At 43.3% G+C, this 23,704-nt stretch overlaps 1 protein-coding gene and 1 non-coding gene across 4 annotated transcripts in view; both read left to right on the top strand.

The window, feature by feature from the left end:
• The window catches only part of LOC137375792 (dihydropyrimidinase-related protein 3-like), a 215,846-nt gene that overhangs the window by 78,588 nt on the left and 113,554 nt on the right, over positions 1-23,704 (top strand). The window contains exon 1 of one of the 3 annotated variants that reach the window (XM_068043256.1): positions 9,339-9,571. The exons of the other annotated variants lie outside the window; for them this stretch is intronic. Within the exon in view, the coding sequence (XP_067899357.1) occupies positions 9,524-9,571 (48 nt within the window). The 5' untranslated portion in view covers positions 9,339-9,523. Of the gene's footprint in view, positions 1-9,338; positions 9,572-23,704 lie in introns of those variants that run through there. 3 annotated transcript variants of the gene reach the window in all.
• Positions 2,954-3,026, top strand: trnai-aau (transfer RNA isoleucine (anticodon AAU)). Its single transcript has one exon. It is a non-coding gene; the product is annotated as a tRNA-Ile (tRNA).

The following is a 23,704-nucleotide window of genomic DNA, read 5'->3' as shown; positions in this document are numbered from 1 at the left end:
TCGTCTGCCCCAATAAGGCTGGACATCATTGACTGAGAGTGAAAACTGACACAGGTGCAAGTGCCAACACTCAATCTTTTGGCATTCTCAAGGACATGTACCATGGAGACATGGAAGTCTGTGGTTCAGCCCACAAGTGTGACGGGAATGGCATACAATGGCTCGACAATAAAGTGCATAGGTTCCCTAGACCTGGAATGCAGGTATAAAGAGTCAAAATGGTGTACTTAGTCTATAGTGGATGTGCCAGGACCAGCATTAGCAGGGTTGATGGCATGAAACAAACTTAACATGGTCACCATCCATGATTTGACCCAGTTGGAAGACCAAAGCAGTCAAAACAGATGCACACCCATTGGATGGGTACAAGACTTCCAAAGGTTGTACCCGACCGGTTTGGCGTAGTTGGGAATTTCCACGGGGATGCAGTCCTACACCTTAAAGAAGGTTCAACGCCGTTAATCAACCTGCTGTGAAAATTCAGCGTGCACGTTCAAGAAAATTTGAAGATGGAATTGGATGGAATGGAAATCAAGGCATCATTTGATGACTGCAACATTGCATGTACTGGTGCAGTTCCATCACTACTGCAATCAAGATAGATGGTTCAATCCAACTATGTTTAGACCCAAGGAGACTAAACAAAGCCTTAAAGAGATGTCCTTATAAGATGCCAATGCTGGAAGAGTTAAACCCAAAGTTTGCTGGAGCGAAACACTTTTCCAAATTAGATGCAAAAAACGGATATTGGTCCATACAGTTGTCAAGAGGGTTGCAAGAGCTAACAACATTGAGAACTCCCATTGGCAGCTACTGTTTCTTCCATTTAACATTTGGGCTGTCAGTCAGCCAGGATATATTTCAACAGCATGTGGAAGTCCCAGGTCCCAGGCTGTGTGTGTATTGCGGATGACATTTCCGTAGCAGGATGTACGGAAGAAGAGCATGACAGAAACCTGCACTTATTAATGGAGACCGCCAGATGCAAATGTTTGGTATTCAACAGCAAAAAATGCTCCATTAAGGTTGATCACATAAATTTCTTTGGTGCCAGTTACTCAAGCTGGATCCTAGGAAGATCGAAGACATCCAGTGCTGCCACCGCAGGACAAAGATGAGCTCCAAAGGTGTCTAGGTCTGTTTAACTGCCTTGCTGCATACATATCAAGCTTCTCAGAGAAGGCATCTCCATTAAGAGAATTGCTGAAGGAAGACACGCCATCCCTTTGGAAAGCCGATCACCAACATGAGTTCAATGTGTTGAAGCAAACACTGTCATCTGAGTCATGTCTTCAATACTATGACCCTTGGAAGGCAGCAACATTAGAAGTGGACACATCACAAAAAGGTCTTGATGCATGTCTTCAAGACGGCAAGCCTGCCGCATTTGTTTCAAAACGTCTGTCACCAGCACAGCAAATTACTCCAATATCAAATGAGAAACTCTTGCTTTTGTCTTCGGGATCTCCAGGTTCCACACATATTTATTTGGAAAAGGTTGAGATAAATCATAAGTCACTGGAGATGATCTGGAGAAAATTGCTCATGAGTGCAACACCTCGACTTAAGAGGTTACTCATCAAGATTCAGGGCTACAACTGTGATGTCAGGTACAAACCCGGTATTCAGATGTTCCTATTGTATACTCTAAGTAAACTGCCCAACCCTGTGAAGTCGCAAGTAATGCCATTGGACTTCCAGATGGAGAAGGTCTGTGCAAGTTTGGAGGATGTTTACAACGTAGATCTCGTGGGCTTCGGTCAAAACAAGAAAGAGGAATTTCAGAGGGAGACTTCTCAAGACCCCGCACTTCGAGCTCTGTGGCAGATCATTGTAGAGGTTTGGCCTGAGACCATTCAGGAGATCCTTATGGATCTAAGAACATATTGGCCATATCAAGATGAAATCGGTATATCCAATGAGGTACTATTCAAAGACATCAAGTACTCATCCCAGCGACACCAGTCTGTTGTACTTGGACAGCTCCACCAAGGACACTGAGGAATAGAGAGGATGAGATGACTTGTTCCTGCATCATTATTCTGGCCTGACATCAGCAAGGACATTGACCAGATGGTGAGATCTTGTGATGCATGTCAGGAACACCAAGCCAGTCAATAAAAAGAACCTCTCCAACCGCATGAGATACCATCATCACCATGGACCAATTGCAAATGACCTGTGCTGCATCGGCATGGAACACTATCTGCAAGTGACTTACTATCACGCCAAATTTCCCACTGTGCAGAAGCTTCTAGACACATTGAGTACAGCAGTGGCCAACACTATTAGTGCCATCTTTAGTCTTTTTGGTGCCCCGGTAGAAATGGTGGCTGACAATAGCCCACAATACACTGGAAAACTGATCCAGGATATGTGTGAATGATGGTCCATCAACCGTGTCACATCATCACCCAGATATCCTCGTACGAATGGGATGGCTGAACGTATGGTCAGGACTGTCAAATCACTGATCAAAAAGTGTTCAGAAACTGGGCAGGTTGTGTTATTGCAACTCTGCACAACACCATTAGACTCCGGAGCGCTATCACCTGCTGAGATTCTTTTTGGTCGACCAGTGAGAACCACACTACCAAGCTATCATCTCACCAAGTCATCCTTGATCACAGACTGGTTACTTCAGAAATAATATGAGATGAAAGACGCACATGATGTGCATATGGGTGCAGAATTACAGCCACTATACACTGGCCAGAAGGTGAGGGTCCTTCACGCACAGGAACAGATATGGATCCGAGCAGTGGTGTCCAAGCTGTGTAAAGAACCACGATCATATGAGGCAACAACACCAAATGGTGTGATAGCACAAAGGAATCAATCTCATCTCAGGGGACTCTCTGCGAGCCATGCACAAGGCGACCAACCGCCGTCATCTACATGTATCTGGGTATGCTTTGAAGATGAAGAGACAACAAGCAACACACTAGTCAATGCCTGTTAGCTCAGATGGTTAGAGCGTGGTGCTAATAATGCCAAGGTCCTGGGTTCAATCCCCATACAGACCACTACTTTAAGCACAGGGGCAGTAATTGCCTTGCTTGGGTGCATTGCATTTGGGCGGCACAGTGGCGCAGTGGTTAGCACCGCAGCCTCACAGCTCCTGCGACCCCGGTTCAAATCTGGGTACTGCCAGTGTGGAGTTTGCAAGTTCTCCCTGTGTCTGCGTGGGTTTCCTCCGGGTGCTCCGGTTTCCTCCCACAGCCAAAAGACTTGCAGGTTGATAGGTGAATTGGCTATTATAAATTGCCACTAGTATAGGTAGGTGGTAGGGGAATATAGGGACAGGTGAGGATGTGGTAGGAATATGGGATTAGTGCAGGATTAGTATAAATGGGTGGTTAATGGTCGGCACAGACTCGGTGGGCCGAAGGGCCTGTTTCAGTGCTGTATCTCTAAATCTAAAAAAAAAATCTAAAACTGAAGACAAACCTCCCAAACACAATCTTCAGGAAGAGAGGATGGACAGTTCGAGAACACACCCACATATCATTGTCACAAGGTCTAGTCGAGTCAGCTAATAACCGGTACAATTCCAAACATAGACAACCCCTTGAAGAAGAGTGTTCCAAAATGTTCTTGTTACTGTCGAATGTTTTATGTAATAGTGTTATGGTTGTCAAATTTCCAATATCTCATAAGGGTTGCTTTTTCATATACATGTTTATGTTATACAAGATGGAGTTGTCATTTAAGGGAGGGAGGATGTTGTAATAGTTTATTTGTCAGTATGTTAAATGTAATCATTTAAATATGTGCTTATGTTAATATGTATGTCATCACAGGAAGTGATGCAATATCACGTGATTCAGTTCTCTTGCAGTTAGTTTGCAGGTGTAAGCTGAAGCAACATGAAGTCTCAGTTAAAGCTCTGCGTTCAAAACTTTTTTGTCTGCTCTTTAGCTTTGTTTGTATTAGTCTAAAAACAGATTGTACAACAGCAAGCCAGTTTAAAATACCATCTCCTCCCTCTACCCAAGGTGTATTCTGACTAACAATGAGCAAGGCTATGAGAGAGTTGCTAATAATATTAAATTGCAACATTGAGCATGCTGGTCTGCCACACATCAAGTGTCACACTTCACTTTCTGTGATGCAGTTCAAAGGAAAGTGGAGGGAGATAAAGGAAATTTCTAAGAACACAAAATACCAGAGTCAAGTTGTCTGCAGTATCCTCATGACCTCTGTACAAACCTAGTTTTGTGTAACAGCAATTGTGCTTTATAGTCTTGATGGGACACAGACACACACTATAGCTGTGTATTAATACATCATGCTTTAAAGCGTTTAACGTGCCTGCCATTATAAAAGTATTGTGAACTGTGCAATGGAGGTTTGTTAGTAATGTGACAAAATGGTACATCTAACCTGCTTTTCCTGATCATCACCCTTCTCTGTCATATTGAAGTGTCTCACTCAAATATCTGTGTCATACTTCATAAAAAAACAATGGAAGCCATTTCACATGGGAGCCAGACTGTCAGTAAGCTTTGAGTGGACTTAATAGTTGCTATTTAAACAGATGTACAGACCGGAAAGCAACCATCTGACATCGCTCAGAGTGTACCGAACAATAAATAGAATTTGTGTTCTTAATGGGGCACATATTAGCAGTAGAATGATAGTTACGACCAGGTGAGAAAGGGGTCTAGGGGTTCCCTCTCAGCCTTTTCCTGGTTTGACCGTAACAGGGTTTAACTTTTAAAACACCGTGTTTTTAGCTTTCCCTCAGTGAATCCATGTTCACTGCTCTCCAATTGTAATGGCAAAGAAATCTACCAAACAGGTTTTCTTAGATTTAAACAATAAAGTTGTAGGTTTATTAACCTTAAAACTCTAATTCAGTTAAAACTACTAAAAATACGCGACCATGCTAGCATGCATATGCGGTAAACCCACATGCAGATAGAGACAGAAAAGGAGAAAGAATCAAGGGGAAAGGTTTGAAGCAATAGCTGGAGTTAATTTACTGTCTTTTGAGTTTGATGTAAAGTCTTTGATTGCAGGTAAATCTTGCCGTCTCGTTGGGGCCCAGTACACACTTTCAAACTTGTTTCAATGGTTTTCTGTCTTGAGGCTTTAGTCTCTTCCTTGGGTCCCTGTCATTGCGTGAGACGGAGAGAAAGAGACAGGGAGGTGCTGCAGTCCCTTCTTTTTGTGAGAGAGAGAGACAGGGAGAGATACTTTCTCTTCAAGTTCAGTTGCAGTCTGATTTTTTTCCTGTGTCACAATTCAAACCAAACCTGGGCCAGCAGGTCAGTCATGTAATTAGCTCCTTTTTTGGACCAATCTGCTCGGTGAGATTTTGTGGATTCTTTCAATCTTAGGAGACATTCTCAGCAGGGGGCTGGAATGATGACTTTCACAAATCCAATGTCTTTTGATCAAAATCCATTTGGTTAATTGAATCAGCGAGCAGTTCCATTGTCTTCTCTAGACAACTGTCTTTTAGAATGCAAATGTGTCCAGCCACTGTCCTTTTAGATTGCAGATGCAGCCATGTTTTCAGTCCAATGAGAGTTTAAAATTAATGTTCCATATGACAAAATTAATATACCTCTTTCTTGGCAGGTGTAGTTTTCCTCACAATACATTCTTTTTTAGAAATACAGCACTGAAATAGGCCCTTCAGCCCACCGAGTCTGTGCCGACCATGAACCACCCATTTATACTAATTCCATATTCCAACCACATCCCCACCAGTCCCGATATTTCCCTACCACCTACCTATCCTAGGGGTAATTTATAATGGCCAATTTACCTATCAACCTGCAAGTCTTTGGCATGTGGGAGGAAACCGGAGCACCCGGAGGAAACCCATGTAGACACAGGGAGAACTTGCAAACTCCACACAGGCAGTACCCGGAATTGAATCCGGGTCGCTGGAGCTGTGAGGCTGCGGTGCTAACCACTGCGCCACTGTGCCGCCCACATTATTGGCAAATGATGGGAAGTGGTGTTCCACAAGTATTGGTGCTCGCCCCACTGTTGTTTACCATTTACATAAATGATTGAGACTCAGAAGTACAATTTTAAAATTTGTGGACGACAGCAAATTGAGGACTGGATTTTACGGGCCCAAATGGCGAGGGGAACCCAGCCTCGGCCCTTTGGAGACCTCCCCTGGCTCTATTTAATGGTGCACAGGAAAATAACTGCCTGGCACTGGGGTCCCTATTCATTTAAGGACAACGATCCCACATCTCAAAGCTTCCGGCCAATCAGAGGGCCGGCAGCTCAGTCATATCGGCAGCACCACTGGGAGTGCTGACACTGCTGGTACTACAAGAGGCCTGGGACCAGGACCAGCACCGGAGACCCGGACTCCTGGTTAGTGTGGAAGGACCACTGGGGGCAGTCTGGCAGGCTCTGGCAAGGTGGGGGGAGGGTGTAGTTGTTGAAGGAGGGGAGGCCTTTGCCACCGGGGGCCCTCTGTGGGCCACAGATTGCCCACGGAGGAGGCCCTCCCCCACCCCCCAAGCAAGCCTGCAGGCAGGTTATCTTGTTTTACTAGGTGACTTTTCCACATGGCGAGGCTCTCTCCAGCTGCTGGTAAAATTCCAACAGCAGTGGGAAGAGACCCTTAAGTGGCTATCAATTGGCCACTTAAGGGCGTCACTCAGTCTCTGACTGGAAGGTGGTCTTCGGCCTTTCTCACCCCTGACAAAATCGCTTGGCAATGGGAAGGTACTCCACCTGGCGTCTTCAGTCACTATTTTATGGACCTCCCATCCTATCTTCCAGGGGCCCATAAAATTCAGCCTGAGGGTGCAGTTAATACAGTGGAGGACTGCGACAAAATGCAGGATGCCATTAATAAATGGGAGCGTAATTAGCAAATGAGCTTCAATATAGATAAGTGTGAGGTAATACTTATTGCAGGAAGAACAAGGAGGCCATGTACTTTTTGGAAATTAGATGTTTAAATGGAGGAACAGAGGGATCTTGGGGTACAGATACATGGATCAGTAAAAGTAGCAACACAGTAAGGCCATAAATAGTGAACAAAGCATTGGGGTTCATTTCTACAGGTATAGAATTGACAAACAAAGCAGTTATATTAAACTTGTATAGAACCTTGTTTAGACTACACTTGGAATACCGTGAAAAGGATATAGAGGCACTAGTGAAGGTTCAAAAAGATTTAGTAGAATCATACCAGAACTGAGAGGTGAGACCTATCAGGATAAAATGAACAGGCTGGGGTTCTTTTCTCTAAAAAAGAGAAAAAAAGAGAAAAGAAAAAAGAGAGTATGGAGGTCTTCAAGATTGTGAATGGGTTTGATAGGGCAGACTTAGAGATGTTTTCCCCTTGTGGGGGAGACCAGAACTTGGGGCCATAAATATAAGATAGTCACTAATAAATTTAATAGGGAAGTCTGACAAAACTTCTTTACCCAGAGAGTGGTTAGATGTGGAACTTCTTACCGCAAGGAGTATTTGAGGCAAATAACACGGATGCATTTCAGAGAAAACTGGATAAGCACATGAAGGAGAAACAAACAGAAGGAAAAAAAAAACAGAAAATGCTGTAAATGCTTTACAAGTCTGGCAGCATCTGTGGAGAGAGAAACAGAGTTAACATTTCAAGTCAATCTTGAAACATTTGATCAACCTGAAATATCACCTCTTTCTTTCTCCACAGATGCTGGCAGACCTGCTAAGCATTTCCAGCATTTTTTTGTTTTAATTTCAGACTTCCAGCATCCACAATACATTGCTCTTGAAGAACCAGAAAGATATGTTGATGGGGTTAGATGAAGTAGTGTGTTCCATCTACAAGATGCACTGCAGCAACTCACCAAGCCTCCTTCAACAGCACCTTGCAAACACACAACCTCTACCATCTAGAAGGACAAGGGCAGCAGATGTATGGGAACTCCACCACCTGAAAGTTCCTCTCCAAGCCACACATCATCCTCACTTGGAACTATATCACTGTTCCTTCACTGTCGCTGGGCTAAAATCCTGGAACTCCCTTCCTAGCAGCACTGTAGGTGTACCTACCCCTCATGGACTGCAGTGGTTCAAGAAGGTGGTTCACCACCATCTTCTCAAGGGCAATAAATTCTGGCTTAGCCAGCGACTCCCACATATCATGAATGAATGAAATAAAAGAGGGGTGAAAGAAGGCTCGCCTGAAGCATAAACACTGCCATGGACCTATTGGCCTATCTCTGTGCTTTAATACTTTGTATTAATATAATCTGGCCCTCATAAAACATCATATTTGACCTACTTATGTGACCCAGCCATCTGCTCAGATTATATTAAAATTTGCCCATAAGTACAAAAAGAAATCAGGCACGGTTTTCTGATTGTCACAAGGTTCCCAACAACCAACCAAAGCAAAAATAAAATATTTTCACTGTTTGAGTGCACCTTTCGCACAATTCGTTCTAAGTCCCAGGTCAGCTCAGCACCTCTGTGGAGTTGCCAAACCTCCATGATGGGCCTGCAGCTGCCAGGAATTGAAGATTAATCTGCAGGCCACTACTGCCAGCAACGCTGGAGAAAATTCCCAGGAGCACTAGAAACAATTGTGTTTCTTTTCATTCTTTGAATGCTTCTGTTTATTAACAATGTTAAAGATGGGGAAAAGGGGCTGCTTGGATGATTCTTGGCTGTCAAGTCAACCAGTTAAGGAAGAGTCTGTTCACTTTCCATTAGTTGGGGGAAGGCAGGGTACCACGAGGATGAATATGTTGGGTCACCAATGGCGGAATTGTGGAGACGGGGCAGATGGAGTTAGGAACCTCCAGGAATACATTCCACCAGAATTAGCAAGCCTACACGTCTGAGTTCCCTTTTCCACATACACACTGAACTTAAACTGCATCCTCCAACTCTCATTGTGCAAGCCACAAGAGATCCAGTGGTATAAGTACCATACCAGAGAATGATGAAATGTGCCAATTTATCACAGTAAGGAAATGTTAGAAATTGCACAGTACAAAAGCAGACCTCTTCATGTGGCTGATTATAAAGATTTTTTTTTAATTTTTAACCTTGATTTTTAAAATGGTACATGTAGGACTATAAATAGAAAAAATACGTGTTTAATGCGTATTGTAATACGACTTGGATACCTCTCAGAGGGAAGGGGCGGTTAGAATTGGGTCAGATCCCGAATTATCAGAAACCAAAGAGGATATATATCATTTTGTTTTTCTTTTGAGCTGATTTCTGAGGACTTTATTGAGGTGCCAGAGGTGTTGGATGTTGGGAGCAGCTCTGGCTCCGCCTGGCGGTTACTCCACTGCGTACACACACTCACGCTGCCTGGGCGAGGCGAGCGCTGCAGACAGCGATCAATAGCAGCTGGAGGGAGGCGCAGCCTATAGTCAGATCCCAGCACACTCGCACAGCGCTGCTATTGTATGGGCACAGGAGCAAATCACGTCCCTACAAGACTCCAGCAGAAGAAGCTAGAGGGAGAGAGAAAAAGTGCTTAGTTTTTATTTTATATTTTAAGTGATAGATTATAATACCCTTTAAAAAGAACATGATGATGTCGGGATATCAGGGTAAAAAGAACATTCCCCGGATAACGGTATGTATCTACGCCTTTTTTTTGTTCCATCTTCCAATCGTGCAGTTGTTCCCTCCTTGGATTCTTTGCACCGGGACTAGATAAGACTGCAAATGGTCAGAGATGTATATTTACTGCATTGTGTTGGCGGTTTCTAGCCCCCAGTGCACAGTGATGCAGATAATACAAGCCTTAAATAGGAGCTTTTTGTGTGTGTGCGCGCCTGGGAAACAGCACCGTTGCAAGAAGGTGATGTGTGGAAGAAAGAAATCTGCCTTGAATTTTAATCGAGGTTATTTATCCTAAGGGAATCGATGTTTGGGTTTTTTCCCCCTTTTTGTTATTTAATTGCAACTTTTAAACCGTGACTTAAATTCTTGAGAAGAGGGTTTTTATTGGTCCATGGAGAGGCTGTGATGAGGAATTATGCTTTCTGGTCTTTACAAACCAGACGTAGATTCTGTTAAAGTGAACGATCCAGAGGCTGAAATGTTTAATTTTTAAAGCAGTTTTTTTTTTTTGCTTCTTGGGAGATTTTAAAATCCAAATTCCACCGGCGTAATCCAGTTTATTTGTTTGCCTACGCATACGCACACATTTGTGCATATGTTTTATTTCAACATGCGGAGTGGGACCAGTTAGCAAACAAGCGCGGAGACACCACCCAGTTAGCCCTTCAATGGCACAAGCTCTAGGTTGCATCACTGAAACTGCATTTTGCACAGTGAAACAAATAGACACCGAGTGAGCTTTGCGGGCTGGCTGGAGGATTGGTTGGCGGATAAACTTCAGCCCCTGCCAGCCTGTGTGTCCTTTTTGCTTCTTTCTGGACCAGTCTTATTGTCGTGCCGGGGCTGTTGTCTTTGTCTCCTGACGAATTGGAATATGTTGGGGAGGCGGGGGGAGGCATTCTGTCACGGGTCAAACAAAAGAAATTAACCCAGTGCATACAAGGGACTGATAGCAGGTTTGAGTCTTTTGAAAAGGAAATTGGTCAACACACGCATTCAGTATATAGTATTTTTCTGTCCTAAAAAAAAATAAAATATAAATCTTAATTTTAGGTAAATTGCAAAGGATTTGAGTAAAACGCGTCGATACATTTTGACTGTTCAGTGCAACCTTGTGTTATATTCTTTGGGAATAGGAATGGGCGGGGAAAAGGAGATAAAGGCCCCTGATTGTACAGTGTGGCAGCTCTCCTCATCTGAATGGGACTGGGTCCCTTTTTTGTTAAATGATATTGATTGCTGTAATGTGTACTGAAATCCTTCTACAAACTGTAGAGGTACATGCAATTTTATTTATAAATTGATAAAGCATAAAAGGATTTTTTAAATTTAAAAAAAGTTGTTATGGTTTTGCTGCGTACTGGCTTTGGACCTTCCACTTGATTGACAAGAACTGGGATCTGCTGCCATGCAACACATCTTGGGTATTGTAAGAACTACCCTATCTAAAGTGAGCCTTTTGTTCTCTCTTTGCCCTCTCTTCAAAAAGTTACCACCCTCGCATCACTCCTTATTGTCTGCCATCTTGAGTCTGACTTTGACACTGGGGCTGCTGAGTCTTTTGGCTTGGGCCAAAAAAAGGAAGACAAGGGCTAAGTGATGGGGCTATGGCTTCAGTTCTGATATTGGCTTTTGGTGCTCAGGGAAATTCACTGGTAACTTTCATTAATGACTCCATAACACAGAAACATGTTATGATCTGGAATGCATTGCTAAAAGAATAGTGGAAGCAGATTCAATTGTGACTTTCAAAAAGGAATTGGATATATACTTCAGAGGATAAAAAAATGCAGGGCTATGTGGAAAAAAAACAGAGGAGTGGTACCAATTTGATAACTCTTTCAAAGGGTCAGCACAGACATGATGGAACAAATGGCCGTCTTCTGTGTTGTAAGAGTGTATGGTAAGAAACAAAGGCACAGTGGGGGTAAATGGGGAGGGGGGCGGTGAGTGTGAATGGAACATGAAGGAGCTTTTGCTGAAAACCAGGCTTTGAATATTTTAGAAATTTCCAAACGGAACATTTCAAAAGTTGGACATTCTGATGCAGACGCGGCCATCCTATTGAACAAGTCTCCTTTCTGTCCAAGCTGATTTCAGTATCTTAACTAGGACTGTGAAGCAGGACATTGAAACAACCAAATTAATGTACTGTGTTATGGAATTGGCAGCTCAGTCAAAGTTTGAGGTTTGAAGTGTCAGAGGTCTTGTTCAAATCCATTTACCTTGAGCTTGTCACCTTGTTCCATTCTCCACCTATGTAAAGTGCTTTGTAAACAGGTCCTCTAAATTTGCTCTCAGTGGGATAAATAAGCTGAAAAGGCTGGTGATGAAGGGTATGGTGATAGCACTGTGCTCTTAAATCATTCTCTCTTGCCACAGCCACTTGGGGATAATTCCCATTTGGGAATAATGGCTTATAATCTGCAGTAGGTAAGATGTCAGACTCTATGGAAAAGGTCAGTGGTGACTTGAGAGGCCCTATAATGTTGCAACATCAAACAGAAGTCTAGGTTGGACTAGCTCATCAAGAATATGGGCAGACATTCTTAGCATTAGGTAAAACAGGAGGAAGAGATAAGTGTGGAAGAAGTATGTCTGCAAAATAAACTAGGGGATTCTGCCAAAACCTTTCCACAGTGCAGCACTCGTGTTAATCTTCTTTGCCATTGATATTACGGATCTTGAAAAGCTCCTGATTTTAGCTAATTTCCTTAGAGTTGTTGATGATCTATTAAAATTGGGAAGCTGAGAGCAGAGCCTACATCGAGCACTAGAAGAATGGAATTCTGCCTTTAATTTTAGCAAAAAGGCTGAGTATGAGATGAAGCACTGCATTGTACTTGTGTCTCTCTTAGAGATTGGTTGCTTAGATTAGACAGCAACTGTATTACTGTTGTACCATGTGACTACCAGAACAGTAGAAGGCAAACTAGATGGACCTTAGTCTTTTACCATCTAACAATTCCTGTTTTTCTTTGAAATTAACAAAGGCTGAAATTTCAACTCCTAGTTGTCACTGCTTCGCTTTGCATGTGGTATATTCTAGACATTGCATTGTCGTGCTCAAGGCAAGGTTATGTAATTGCAGATGTGATGCTTTATAAAAGCCTTGGATGCAATCCTGTCATTCATTAGGCGTATTTCTGACTGATCTCAGTGAGTCAGCAAGTTAAAGGAATATGATGAACAAGGTCATCTTGCAGAAGAGAAGCTTCTGCAGTTTTTACTCAGAACCTAGTTCCACACAGAATACATTCCATCAAATTTCCTTTCTCAAATCACTCTATGATTAGGATGTTGATATTTTATTTACTGCCACTCTGATATGGTGGCTGCAACCATCTTACTAATTGAAGTTTAATGTTTGGGACAGCAAAGCAAAATTCTACAAGACGTTTGTAAAATGTAAACATCAAGAAATGACTACAATAATGCTTCCATTCCATAGTCAGTAATGTGAATTCATGAAGTTGACGTTTTAATACCTCACCTAGGTTATACACAGAAATTAGGGGATCATTGAAGATTTGAACATTTATTGCTACTTTAAAAAGGTGGACATTGTTAACAGGAGCATGGATCAACTATTTGTTTTTTATGGGGCAGTGAGTTGGAGAAATGGCATGTTGACCCAGGGCTGAGTGTCAGGTGAGGCACTTTTCAAGGACAGGACAGGCCTGGCATTGCAGTACCAGTAATTGACCACTAGAGGCCTCCTTAAAGTGATTTAAGGACCAGGGATCCCTCTAGTGGCAGAGATGTGGCAATGCCTCATTCCAGTTTACTTCAGCTCATTTACGCTGATTTTAGGACATAAGAAATAGGAGCAGGAGTCTCCCTGCCCCGCACAATGGCAAACATCAATCCTGTGGAATGCTGACTTGCCAACCGTTATCCTCCCAGCAGCCTGATGACTCAGCCGTGATCAAGAACTGTCAGTGTGTCAGCAGCTCATTAGGTTAGACTTGTGTGGCAATCCAGAAGTGGCTCATTAGTGACAGAATACAAATCTCTGTGTGACACAGCCAGGCGGCTAGTTTGACCACAGCAGTGTGTAGGGCTCGGGGATGGGTACAGAGTGTGATGAAGTGAGCTGGGATGTAGGGTTGGAGGAGGATACAGAGATAGCAGCATGAGGTGATTATCTCTGTGGCACACATCTGAGCTAGAGTCTGAGCAAGCTGTTCAAATTTTTGGCTGTGAACTGCAGCTTTAACATGGAGGAGATGCCATGCTATTTTGTAGGTTTGAAATTTTAGAATTCTCATTTACAAGTCCTTGCCCGGCATCACTCCATCCTACCCCTGCAGCCACCTCCAGCTCTACATCCCAGCTCACGCCATCCTACCCCTGCAGCCACTTCCAGCTCTACATCCCAGCTCACCCCATCCTACCCCTGCAGCCACTTCCAGCTCTACATCCCAGCTCACCCCATCCTACCCCTGCAGCCACTTCCAGCTCTACATCCCAGCTCACTCCATCCTACCTCTGCAGCCACCTCCAGCTCTACATCCCAGCTCACCCCATCCTACCCCTGCAGCCACTTCCAGCTCTACATCCCAGCTCACTCCATCCTACCTCTGCAGCCACCTCCAGCTCTACATCCCAGCTCACTCCATCCTACCTCTGCAGCCACCTCCAGCTCTACATCCCAGCTCACTCCATCCTACCTCTGCAGCCACTTCCAGCTCTACATCCCAGCTCACTCCATCCTACCTCTGCAGCCACCTCCAGCTCGACATCCCAGCTCACTCCATCCTACCTCTGCAGCCACTTCCAGCTCGACATCCCAGCTCATGCCATCCTACCTGTGCAGCCACCTCCAACTCTACATCCCAGCTCACTCCATCCTACCATCCTAGCTCACATCCTCTGCTTTCACGCATATGTGCTTCCCTCCTGTTCCGCCTCTCCCCCACTCACCTGGCGTCCTTCCATACTGCCGTCAGTGGAAGACTTAACAATCATTACACCTCAGCACTGTGCAGTTTTGTTCCTATCAACCTCTGTGTTATATCCTCTTTCCCCAGCCTCAGAAGCTGTCTCAATCTTTTCCTGTCAACCAATTCTTATCCAATTGCCTGGTCAGTGACTGCACACGCTTTTGTGAAGTAACTTGGGATACTTTGCTATGTAAAAGTTGTTGGGGGTCTTTCACTATGTCTGGTAAGTTTGGGAAATATGGATGACCTAAATCGTATGTTTTTAGCGGAATCAGAAAGCGCTGTTTTCCTGATGTTACTGGAGTATTTTTTCCCATATTTTTCCCTTCTGTCCAGTCTTATTCTAAAGGAAGATGCCATGTTTGGGGCATGGGTTTATAGGCACTGAGTATTCTGCTGTTACTCACCACCCCTCTCCCCCAACTGCTGCCTCACCCAGGTGTGATGGCCTGATTCTGACCTGACCCAAAGTTTGCATTCATGTACATTCCAGCAGGAGTCTCTCAATAATAACCAGGAATGGGAACTCTGCTTGCTTTTATTTTCCCCTCCCTTGTCAGTGGTGCTAAGGCCAACTGTAGTACCCCTACTGTCACTTTTTTAAATGGCTACTACTCAAAGACAAGGAATGGTATCTAGGACCTTCTGGTCTGTCGTGCCTTTTCCAACTGCCCCCATCCAATCTTCTTCATCCTTTCCTTAAAGCTTTGACTCACCCAGGGCTACAGTTCAAAGGGCCATCAGCTGACCTTCAGTGCCTCATGTAAGTGCCCATTCTGTACGTATGAGCTTTGGTGTTTCACCAAATACTTGGGAACACTTGGGAGGGAGAGGGTTTGAAAAAATGTTGCAAAGTCCATGTGTCAGTGATACACATATCTTGGGGTATAAATTCGTTTTGCTCAGTTGCCTGTTTGGCACTACAGCCCAAGAGGAAATTATGCATCTCTGATTCCCAGCACACAAAGTGCAGGAGGAGTACTGGTATATGTACACATCTGAGGTGGGTGGACACTACATGGGCTTCCTCTTTGGAGCTGTGTATGTAAGATTAGGATAGAAGTTGTTGGAAGGAGATCAAGACTAACTGCATGCTACTGGATAAATGTGGGGGAGAAAGGCTATTAAGCCCTTCCTATCATGTCCATCCAAATGAACCTGGGGTATTCCATCATAGCATCCAGTCGTTTCTTAAATGAAGCCAGGATTTTTGCCTCTTGTAACCTACTCAACATCCATTTGATGGGTGATGATTGCTTGTTGATCTTTATATATCATTCTTTGTACATTGATATTTAAGTTTCCTATTAGAGGGTCTCGCTGACCTTCCAGAAGCAATGCTAGCCTTTCCTACAGTGTTGCGATCAATACGCTGACAGTGAATGTCTTGGCATCTGGGTTTATTTTCCGTGCAATGTAAAAATTGGCTTGAGCTCCAAATTTCCATATGGTAAGACTGATTTTTAAAAAAAGGATTGCTTTAGGCTAGTTAGGATTGTCTCAAACCTAACTATTTTCAGCATGTATAACAAGGACATGCATGCACAAGGACTGAATTAGCTCGGTAACGACCTTCTAATTAAGGCTTCCAAAGTTGGTGTGTAAATTGTCTCACTCAGTTCGAGTCTTTAATTATTTTGTTTACATCTGTTTTTTTTTCCAGTTTCATCTCCAATATCTTTCCAATACTTGGAAATACAAAGCCTTCTCTGTCAGACTGTCTCTGCTTCAGTAATGTATTACTTTGTGTGGGACATAAATCAAAATTCATCAGTGACTTCCCCTCATTATCACATCTGATTCCTCTCATGGATGGGCACACTGCCCAATCATGGCTGGAAACACTGAAGTGTTGCCTCAGTGACTAAGTCTCTTCATATTTATGTTGTGCTGCTTTCCAAAAAATATGACTGCGAACAGGCATGTGTGGGACGCACAATGTGGAACTGCAATGGGGCACGGCAACAGAGCAAGATCTCGCTACAGAGGGGCTTATGGTTTTGTATCGTTTGATACATTGGGTGCCCAACTGTGGCCCTGGCAACCTGAACCTCAAAGGTCATTTTGAAGTTTTTATTATTTGCTGGATTGGTGGGTTGGAAGTTTTGTGGGCCTGGAGGTTTGGAAAGGGCTGCTTTTAACCCAGCAGCCTAGATGGTTGATCAGTCCGATTCACACCATTCACACATCAAGATGTATTTGTATCAGCAATGTGAGATACGTGGAAATTAATGGAACCTTGATAAATATGTGGCCCTCTGAGCTCCACATACCTGTAGGACTCAGACAAAAACTTCAGCATCCCTGATTTAAGTACATCTTGATGTCTGGAATTCAGTGTGAGAGATGTAACCTTGGCTTTAGGAGGGAAAGGGAGTGTGGGGCAGTGGAATGTGCAGCCACAATCCTTCTCTGTGCCCAACAAACTAGTGTTGCTCATTAAACTACTGTCTCCAGTGTATTTGGTCAGGTTTACAGCGCTCCTGTAGCAGTCCTTCTTGGAGGGCAGCGGATTACAAATGCCTCTTTGAAAAGTGCTGTCCTGCCACCTCTTAACTTTAGAACAGTGCAGTGGCACTCCTGTTATTGCCCACTATCCATTTGCAGCCCACCTCTCCCTTCACCTGTTGCCCTCGGTGGACCCATTACTTCAGATACATCTGGCCCTCTATCCTCATCCTGAACCCATCCTCCAGCCCTAGCGTGAAATGACAGGTTAAGTCTTTCTATTTTTTTTGCTTTTGAGCAAGAAAAGGTAGAGGGTGGGGAGGGTGAGGGGTGGAGAACATTATCTGGAGGTACTGTTAAACCAATCTTCATACAGTAAGTGAAGGGACCTGTTAAATTAGAACAATGAACACATAATCCAGGCTGACATTTTAATGCAGTGCTGAGGGGAGGGCTGCATCGCCAGAGATGCTGTCTTTTGAATGGGATATCAAACTGAGGTCCTGTCTGGTGGATATAAAAGCACTAATGGCACTATTTTGAAGAAGACCTGGGGAGTTCTCCCCAGAGTCCTGGCCAACATTTTTCCATCAACCATCATCACTAAAAAAACAGATTACCTGGTCATTATCTCATTGCTGTTCGTGGGTGCTTGCTGAACGCCAGTTAGCTACCATATTTCCTACATGCTGTCATTCTAAAGCGCTTTGGGACTTACTGAGGTCATGAAAGGTGCTATATAAATACAAGTCTTTTTTATGTAGTTTTTCTTCCTCTGGTGAAATGCCTCCACTTGCCCACAGTAAATTGAACAAAAGTTTACTCTGTGGGAAAAACACTGACCCACAGCCCACTGCTTAGGTTTTGCAACGCGGGATACATGCCTGTTATGATGTTGGATTTCAGTCTTGCAAATCCATTCAGCAATAGCTGTTGGCAGGAATGTTAAGGTTTGGCTCGCCGGATGATGTCTATTTAATTATAAGTGACAGCGCCCCAGAAAGTTTGGGTTGAAATGAAGTGTGGCACCTTTAGTCAGAGTCCCTCCAGTCCTGGTGATGCCGACTTTGAGCAGCAGTGAAGCAGCAAGAGTTGATGGCGGCTGTAAGCTGTCCTTGCACAGCTTTGTGGGAGGTGTGGTTGACACGTTCAAGGTAACGTGCTGCCTGGGGTGGCTCGTGTCCAAAGCCAAGTCTGCATCAGCACCAAAAATCTGTCTCACATTTGCACCAGGGTGTGTAAACTTTATTCTTGTTGGGAACTGAGACTGAAATTCTATTAAAAGCGTACCGACTATTAATTGTCATATGACTGAATAGGATAGCAACTAGAGTTTGCATGTATATAATGCCTTTAACATAGGAAAACTTCCAAAGGTGCTTCACAGGAGCACAATTGAATAAAAACTGACACCAAGCCAAAGGAGGAGGTATTGGGAGGAGTGACTAAAAGCTTTGTTTAAAAGGTGGGTTTTAAGAAGAATTTTCAGAGGGAGAGAGAGAGGCAGAAAGCTTTGGCAAAGCACAGCTGCCTATGTTGGAGATAAGGGTACAGGAGATGTGCAGGAGATCAGGATTGAAGGAACACTGAGCTCTTGGAGGATTGTTTGACTGGAGGAGGTTGGAGATAGGGAGGGGCAAGGCCATGGCAAGATTTGAGCATGGTAATGAGAATTCTGAATTTGAAGTGTTGATAGACTGGAGCTAATCTTGGTTAATGAGGTCGGTGTGGTGAAGGAGACTGTTTAAATGGGAAGATCGCTAGTTATGGAGTTAAAGATTGAGTAAACATATTTGTAAATCCCAATAACTCAGATTGGGTGTTCTAATGTCACTTCCAAAATCCTGAGATTTTTAAACTGCAAATCCTAGGATTTTGTGGTATTAAAATGGATAAGGTTTGGGATTACTAATCCAACTATCTCTGTCCTGAGAGTTGTCTTCAAGCAAGGCATTAGTTGAGATTGGGGCACTGATTGAAATATTAGTAATACTGGAGCAACGTATGGTATTCATTATGAACTCCACAAGACGCTCCTTGCTCTCATTTTCCAACAATGAATGTGTTGGGGAATCTGTGTCTGCATGTGATTGAAGGGGGGAGGGGAGTGGAGAAACAGGAGCAGCCATTGAGTGTGTGCAGCTGTACTTGTGTTCTAATTAACTCAATTAAGCTGTAGTGGGAGACTTGGAGTCTATAAACATCGGTCAGTAAGGGCTGATCAATGCACGCACCCAAAGCTGATTACCAACTAAAGTCGAAAGGAAAAGTGACTGAAAGAAAATAGAGCTTTTTTTTTAGGTTCTTCAGCTTGTAATCAAGTTCAGTGGTGAGAATGTGTTTTTTTGGACAAAACTTTTAACTATTGCTGATTCTTCCCATTCTGCTTGCACTGTGTTACTGGTGTAGACTGAAGGGCCAGATATGTTCAGCCGAGTGCAAGGGGTTTACAGCTAACTCCTGCAGTTCCCGCGTCTGTTTTTCTTTCGACAGCAAACCTAATTAGGCTGTCTCAGCTGCATCCTATAAAGGACGATTATTTGATAAAACCTTGAAATGTTTAAATGACTGTAACTCTCCTGGAGGCTGGACTAAAATTGACAAATGGTTTAAAACTCTGATTTTCCACTCCCATTGCATGGCTGTCCGATATATCTGATCGCTTGGTGTATTGCAGAGTTTTTATGACTAGTTCGCTAATATAGATTGGTCGAACAATCCCTCTATATTCATGCTTCTCAACGACTCTCTTGTAAAGAGGTCTGCTATATTCTGAATAAAGAAGTGTTCTTTGTGCTGTTCCCTTGTTTTTAGAATTCTTTTCACAATCTCTAGCATTACACTGCAATGGAAAGCCAGGTCTGTGTGTCACCAAGAATAAAGGCCAAGTGCCTGTATTTAAACAGCTAATGGGAAACAGCAAGGTTTTGGATATTTTTTGCAATCTCCTTCCCATGTACGAGGAGGTGGGTTTTATTCCCATAATATGACTGTCAGTTCTATCCGGTAGAGTGCCTTCCTAGCCCTGCGCTTGTCTTTTTGCTTGGAGTGTTAGGTGGTGTGGGGAAGAAAAGAAGGCTTTAAAGCTTTACCCCTTAACTGTCACTAAATGTTAACACAAGTGCACGTACACGCACGCGCACACACACACACACACACTTCCTGTCCTAATTTACTCTTACTGTTAACCAGAATAGCTCCTGTCTAAATGAGGTCTGGAGTTTATAGCTTGGCAGCACAAACACAGCATTCATTGTAATAGGCCACCTCCTTGCATGATGATGCTGGAGTGCTAAGCTACTGTGGCACTTTATTTTTCTTCATATTTCCAACTTGTGCAACCTAATTCAAAGCAGCTTCTGTAGTATTCAAGTGCTGGCAGTTTTTAGACATTATGTCACTGAGTGAATGACTCCCGACATGCATTCCAATATTATCTACCCATTTTTAAAATTGGGTTGCTTTTAATATGCCGAAAACAAAACCTTGGTTTAGCAGATTTGATGTAAAAACTGCAACAAATGTTCACAGTTTCCCGCCTAGTCTCATTCTATTAACTAGATTCTGAGCTCAAGCAGGATTTGCACCCCCCCCCCCCCCCCCCCAGCCATTATATATCCTCATTAGAATTGTCTCCATGCTTCAATGGAACTGAACGACATGCATCTTTCTGTGCACGAGTGCCCAGAATCTTTAAAATCTTGGCATCTGCTTGCAGAGTCCAGATGCCAATGTTGTAGACTTTGCTTACCCATTTTTGTCAGAGGTCATGCCAGGGGTCCATTAGTTTCTTGGAGACAATGATGAACAGTGTTCTTTCCACTGACTGAGGATGGTGTCACTTAACCTGGCTTGATCTCACTACATCCCTTTCGAATATGCCACTGCCTTTATGTTTGATGACTGGAAGATGGTGCTGGTGCTTAATAGGGTTAAAAAGTTTAAATGATGGGAGCAGGTTGCATCGTCTAGGCTAGTATTCCCTTGAGCGTAGAATAATAAGGAGTGAGCTGATTAAGATGTTTAAGGTGATTAAATTAGTTGATAAGGTAGGGATAAGCTATTTCCTCTGGCGCAGGAGCCCAGAACAAGGGGCATAACCTTAACACAAGAGCTAGGCCATTTAGAGGTGATGTCAGGAAGGACTTCTTTTCACAAACGGTAGTGGAAATTTGGAACTTTCTCTGCCAAAAATGCTGTTGAGGCTCAGGGTTAATTGAAAATTTCAAAATTGAGATTGATAATTTTTTTTTAGGTAAGGGTTTTAGAACCAAGGCAGGTGGATGGAGTTAAGATATAGATCAGCCATGATCTACTTGAATGCTGAAAGGTTCGAGGAGCAGGGATAGACCATTCAGCTCCAATATCTACCTCACTTAGCCTAAATATATGGGTAATCTCAGGGAGGTCACAGTTTCAATCCTTACTTTGTGCTGAACTAGCTAGTATCTGCCAGGATGATGTGGTTGCTACATTTGACTAGCACTTGCAGGATAATCACTTGAGTCAGGTGCTGGGGAAAACATGGGCTGAGTCCCCACTGTCAGGAGTGGTGGCTTCTTGAGGAGAAAAGTAATCCAGGGTTCCTGGTAGCTATCCAGTCACTCTTCCTGGATCATGTGCCTGCGGATGTTTATTAGGTGAGAATTGAGTTCAGTCTCCATTGCTTTCCATGATCAAACAGCTCAATAACACTTGCCATCTAAGCTGACATGAAAAACTGCTACTTGATTGAGGTAACTGAAGGATGACATTTGCCATGGAACCATAGCCTCACAGCGTCCGTTACCTTCTGGAGTGAAGGGGAGCCATTGAATTGTTTTTAACACGCATCTGTGCTTCTTGTCTCCAAGAGGACAAGTACTAGAGAAATTTGCTCAACTCTGAGGGAACCATGATCTAATTTAATGGCAGACCAGGCTTGAAGGGCCAAATGGCCTACCCCGTTTCTAACTTATGCCCCTCACCTTCAGACAGCTATTTTATGTTCCGCCCCTTCCATTCAAAGCCACAGGCTATTGAGTCATTTCTTTTCAAAAGAAACACATTCATGGAAATGGATCACGCCACATGTTGCATTGATGAGTCTCATATTTTGCTGAGCCGCATACAGAGACCACTAATGTATATGTTTGCTTAGAGCTGTCATCGGTTTGTTAGCCTTGTATTTTCCAGTGGGGCCTGTGCTGTATTTTATGGGAAAATCCCGCTCTCTTACTGCACTCATTAGAGCAAGAGACTCCTTGAAGTTGGTGCATCAATCAAGCCTGAAGTGACTGGTTTTATGTATACTTCAGACCAGACCTTTATAACCTACTTATAACTAGGGCTGGAATTTAAACCTTTTATTATAAACATTCTATCCCACAGGGACAGTAAAGAACTATTGATAATTCCTGTCCTCTCCTCAACCCATAAACTGCATTTCCCTTGCATGTAAATCATGGATCTAATTTGCTCCCATTGAAAAAGTACAGCAGTCCTGCACCCATTGCTTTGTTTTGTGTATATGCACACAAAAGAGATGCTGTAGCTCTGATTAAATATACTGTGTCTGCCAGTGAAAAGTATAGTTGTCCCTATTTACATAATGCTTAATTTTCTGTCGAGGATTGACCCTGAGTATAGCTAGCTGCTGGGATTTTGCTAAGACTCTTTCTGTTTAATTTACAACCAAAAGCAGAGGAGAGTCTTAAAACTCTGCACTCACTGAAACAAATAAGATCTCCCCTTTGACCCCCACCCCCTCCCTTTTGATCTCATGTTAGTCTGTTTCCATGACTGTTCACTGTGCATTGAAGGTAAAGTACCATTCTGTTCTTCATCTTCATGAAGCAACACAACCGGAAGAATTTTGTCTTTTGTTCAATGATGAACTTCATCTTTTTGGAAAGGGAAGAGACTCTAGGACCTCCATGTCATGCTCGGACTCTGAATTCTCTGCAGGCAGGAGCAACAGCAGTGAAAATGATGCAGCATTAAACAGCTTAATTGCTCCATACTGTACCCTAAGTATAGCTTCTTACTAGTTTCAACAATAACAGCATTTATATAGCATCTTAACATTGAGAAACATCGCAAGGGCTTATCGAGTTGCATTTACTGTTCTGTATAGGTTTCCTGCTTTATGACTTCCCTTTCATCTTCTAATGACTAATAGTGGAATTCAGTTCCACAAGTGCTGGTAACCCTCCAGTACCTAACTCGAATGTTCATTCATTCTTTGTGTGAACGTTAGCAGTGAGCATCTGCAGACAAGTTAGCCATTGGGATAGAGGGGCATTCCCAGTGACCTGTACTCATCCAACATAGATTCACACATCATCTACAATAATCATTGCAAAGCAATGCAAGCTTTCAGTAAAATGTCGGGGGTTGGGGAAGCATATGAAATGCTTTGACTGCAATCACCTTAACTAGTCCGAAAATACCCAGCAGTGTGTTGGAGCTTGCTTTTCTGAACTTGGATTGTATCTGGAATGTGCTTATTGGGGCATGTAACCATGGATAGTGATAGGACTAGTAACAGCAGGAGCAGTTAGAGGTTGTAAATGAAGTATTTCATGCAACTTTGAAGTGCATTGGCTTGTATGTGATTTTCTTTGCAGGATAACTGTCTCATAAATGAGTCAATGTTAGATATTTTTTTGGCCAGGCTGTTTTTTGTGAAGTTGTGGAATATAGCCCTCCTCTACATTGTCCAAACTCAGGTGAGCACCCATTAGTGCACCAGAGTGAAAATTATTTTT

This window comes from Heterodontus francisci, chromosome 12 (assembly GCF_036365525.1).
Source record: "Heterodontus francisci isolate sHetFra1 chromosome 12, sHetFra1.hap1, whole genome shotgun sequence".
NCBI classification, from domain to species: Eukaryota; Metazoa; Chordata; class Chondrichthyes; order Heterodontiformes; family Heterodontidae; genus Heterodontus; species Heterodontus francisci.
The sequence above is the reverse complement of the archived record's forward strand: the minus strand, read 5'-3'. Positions and strand labels throughout refer to the sequence as shown.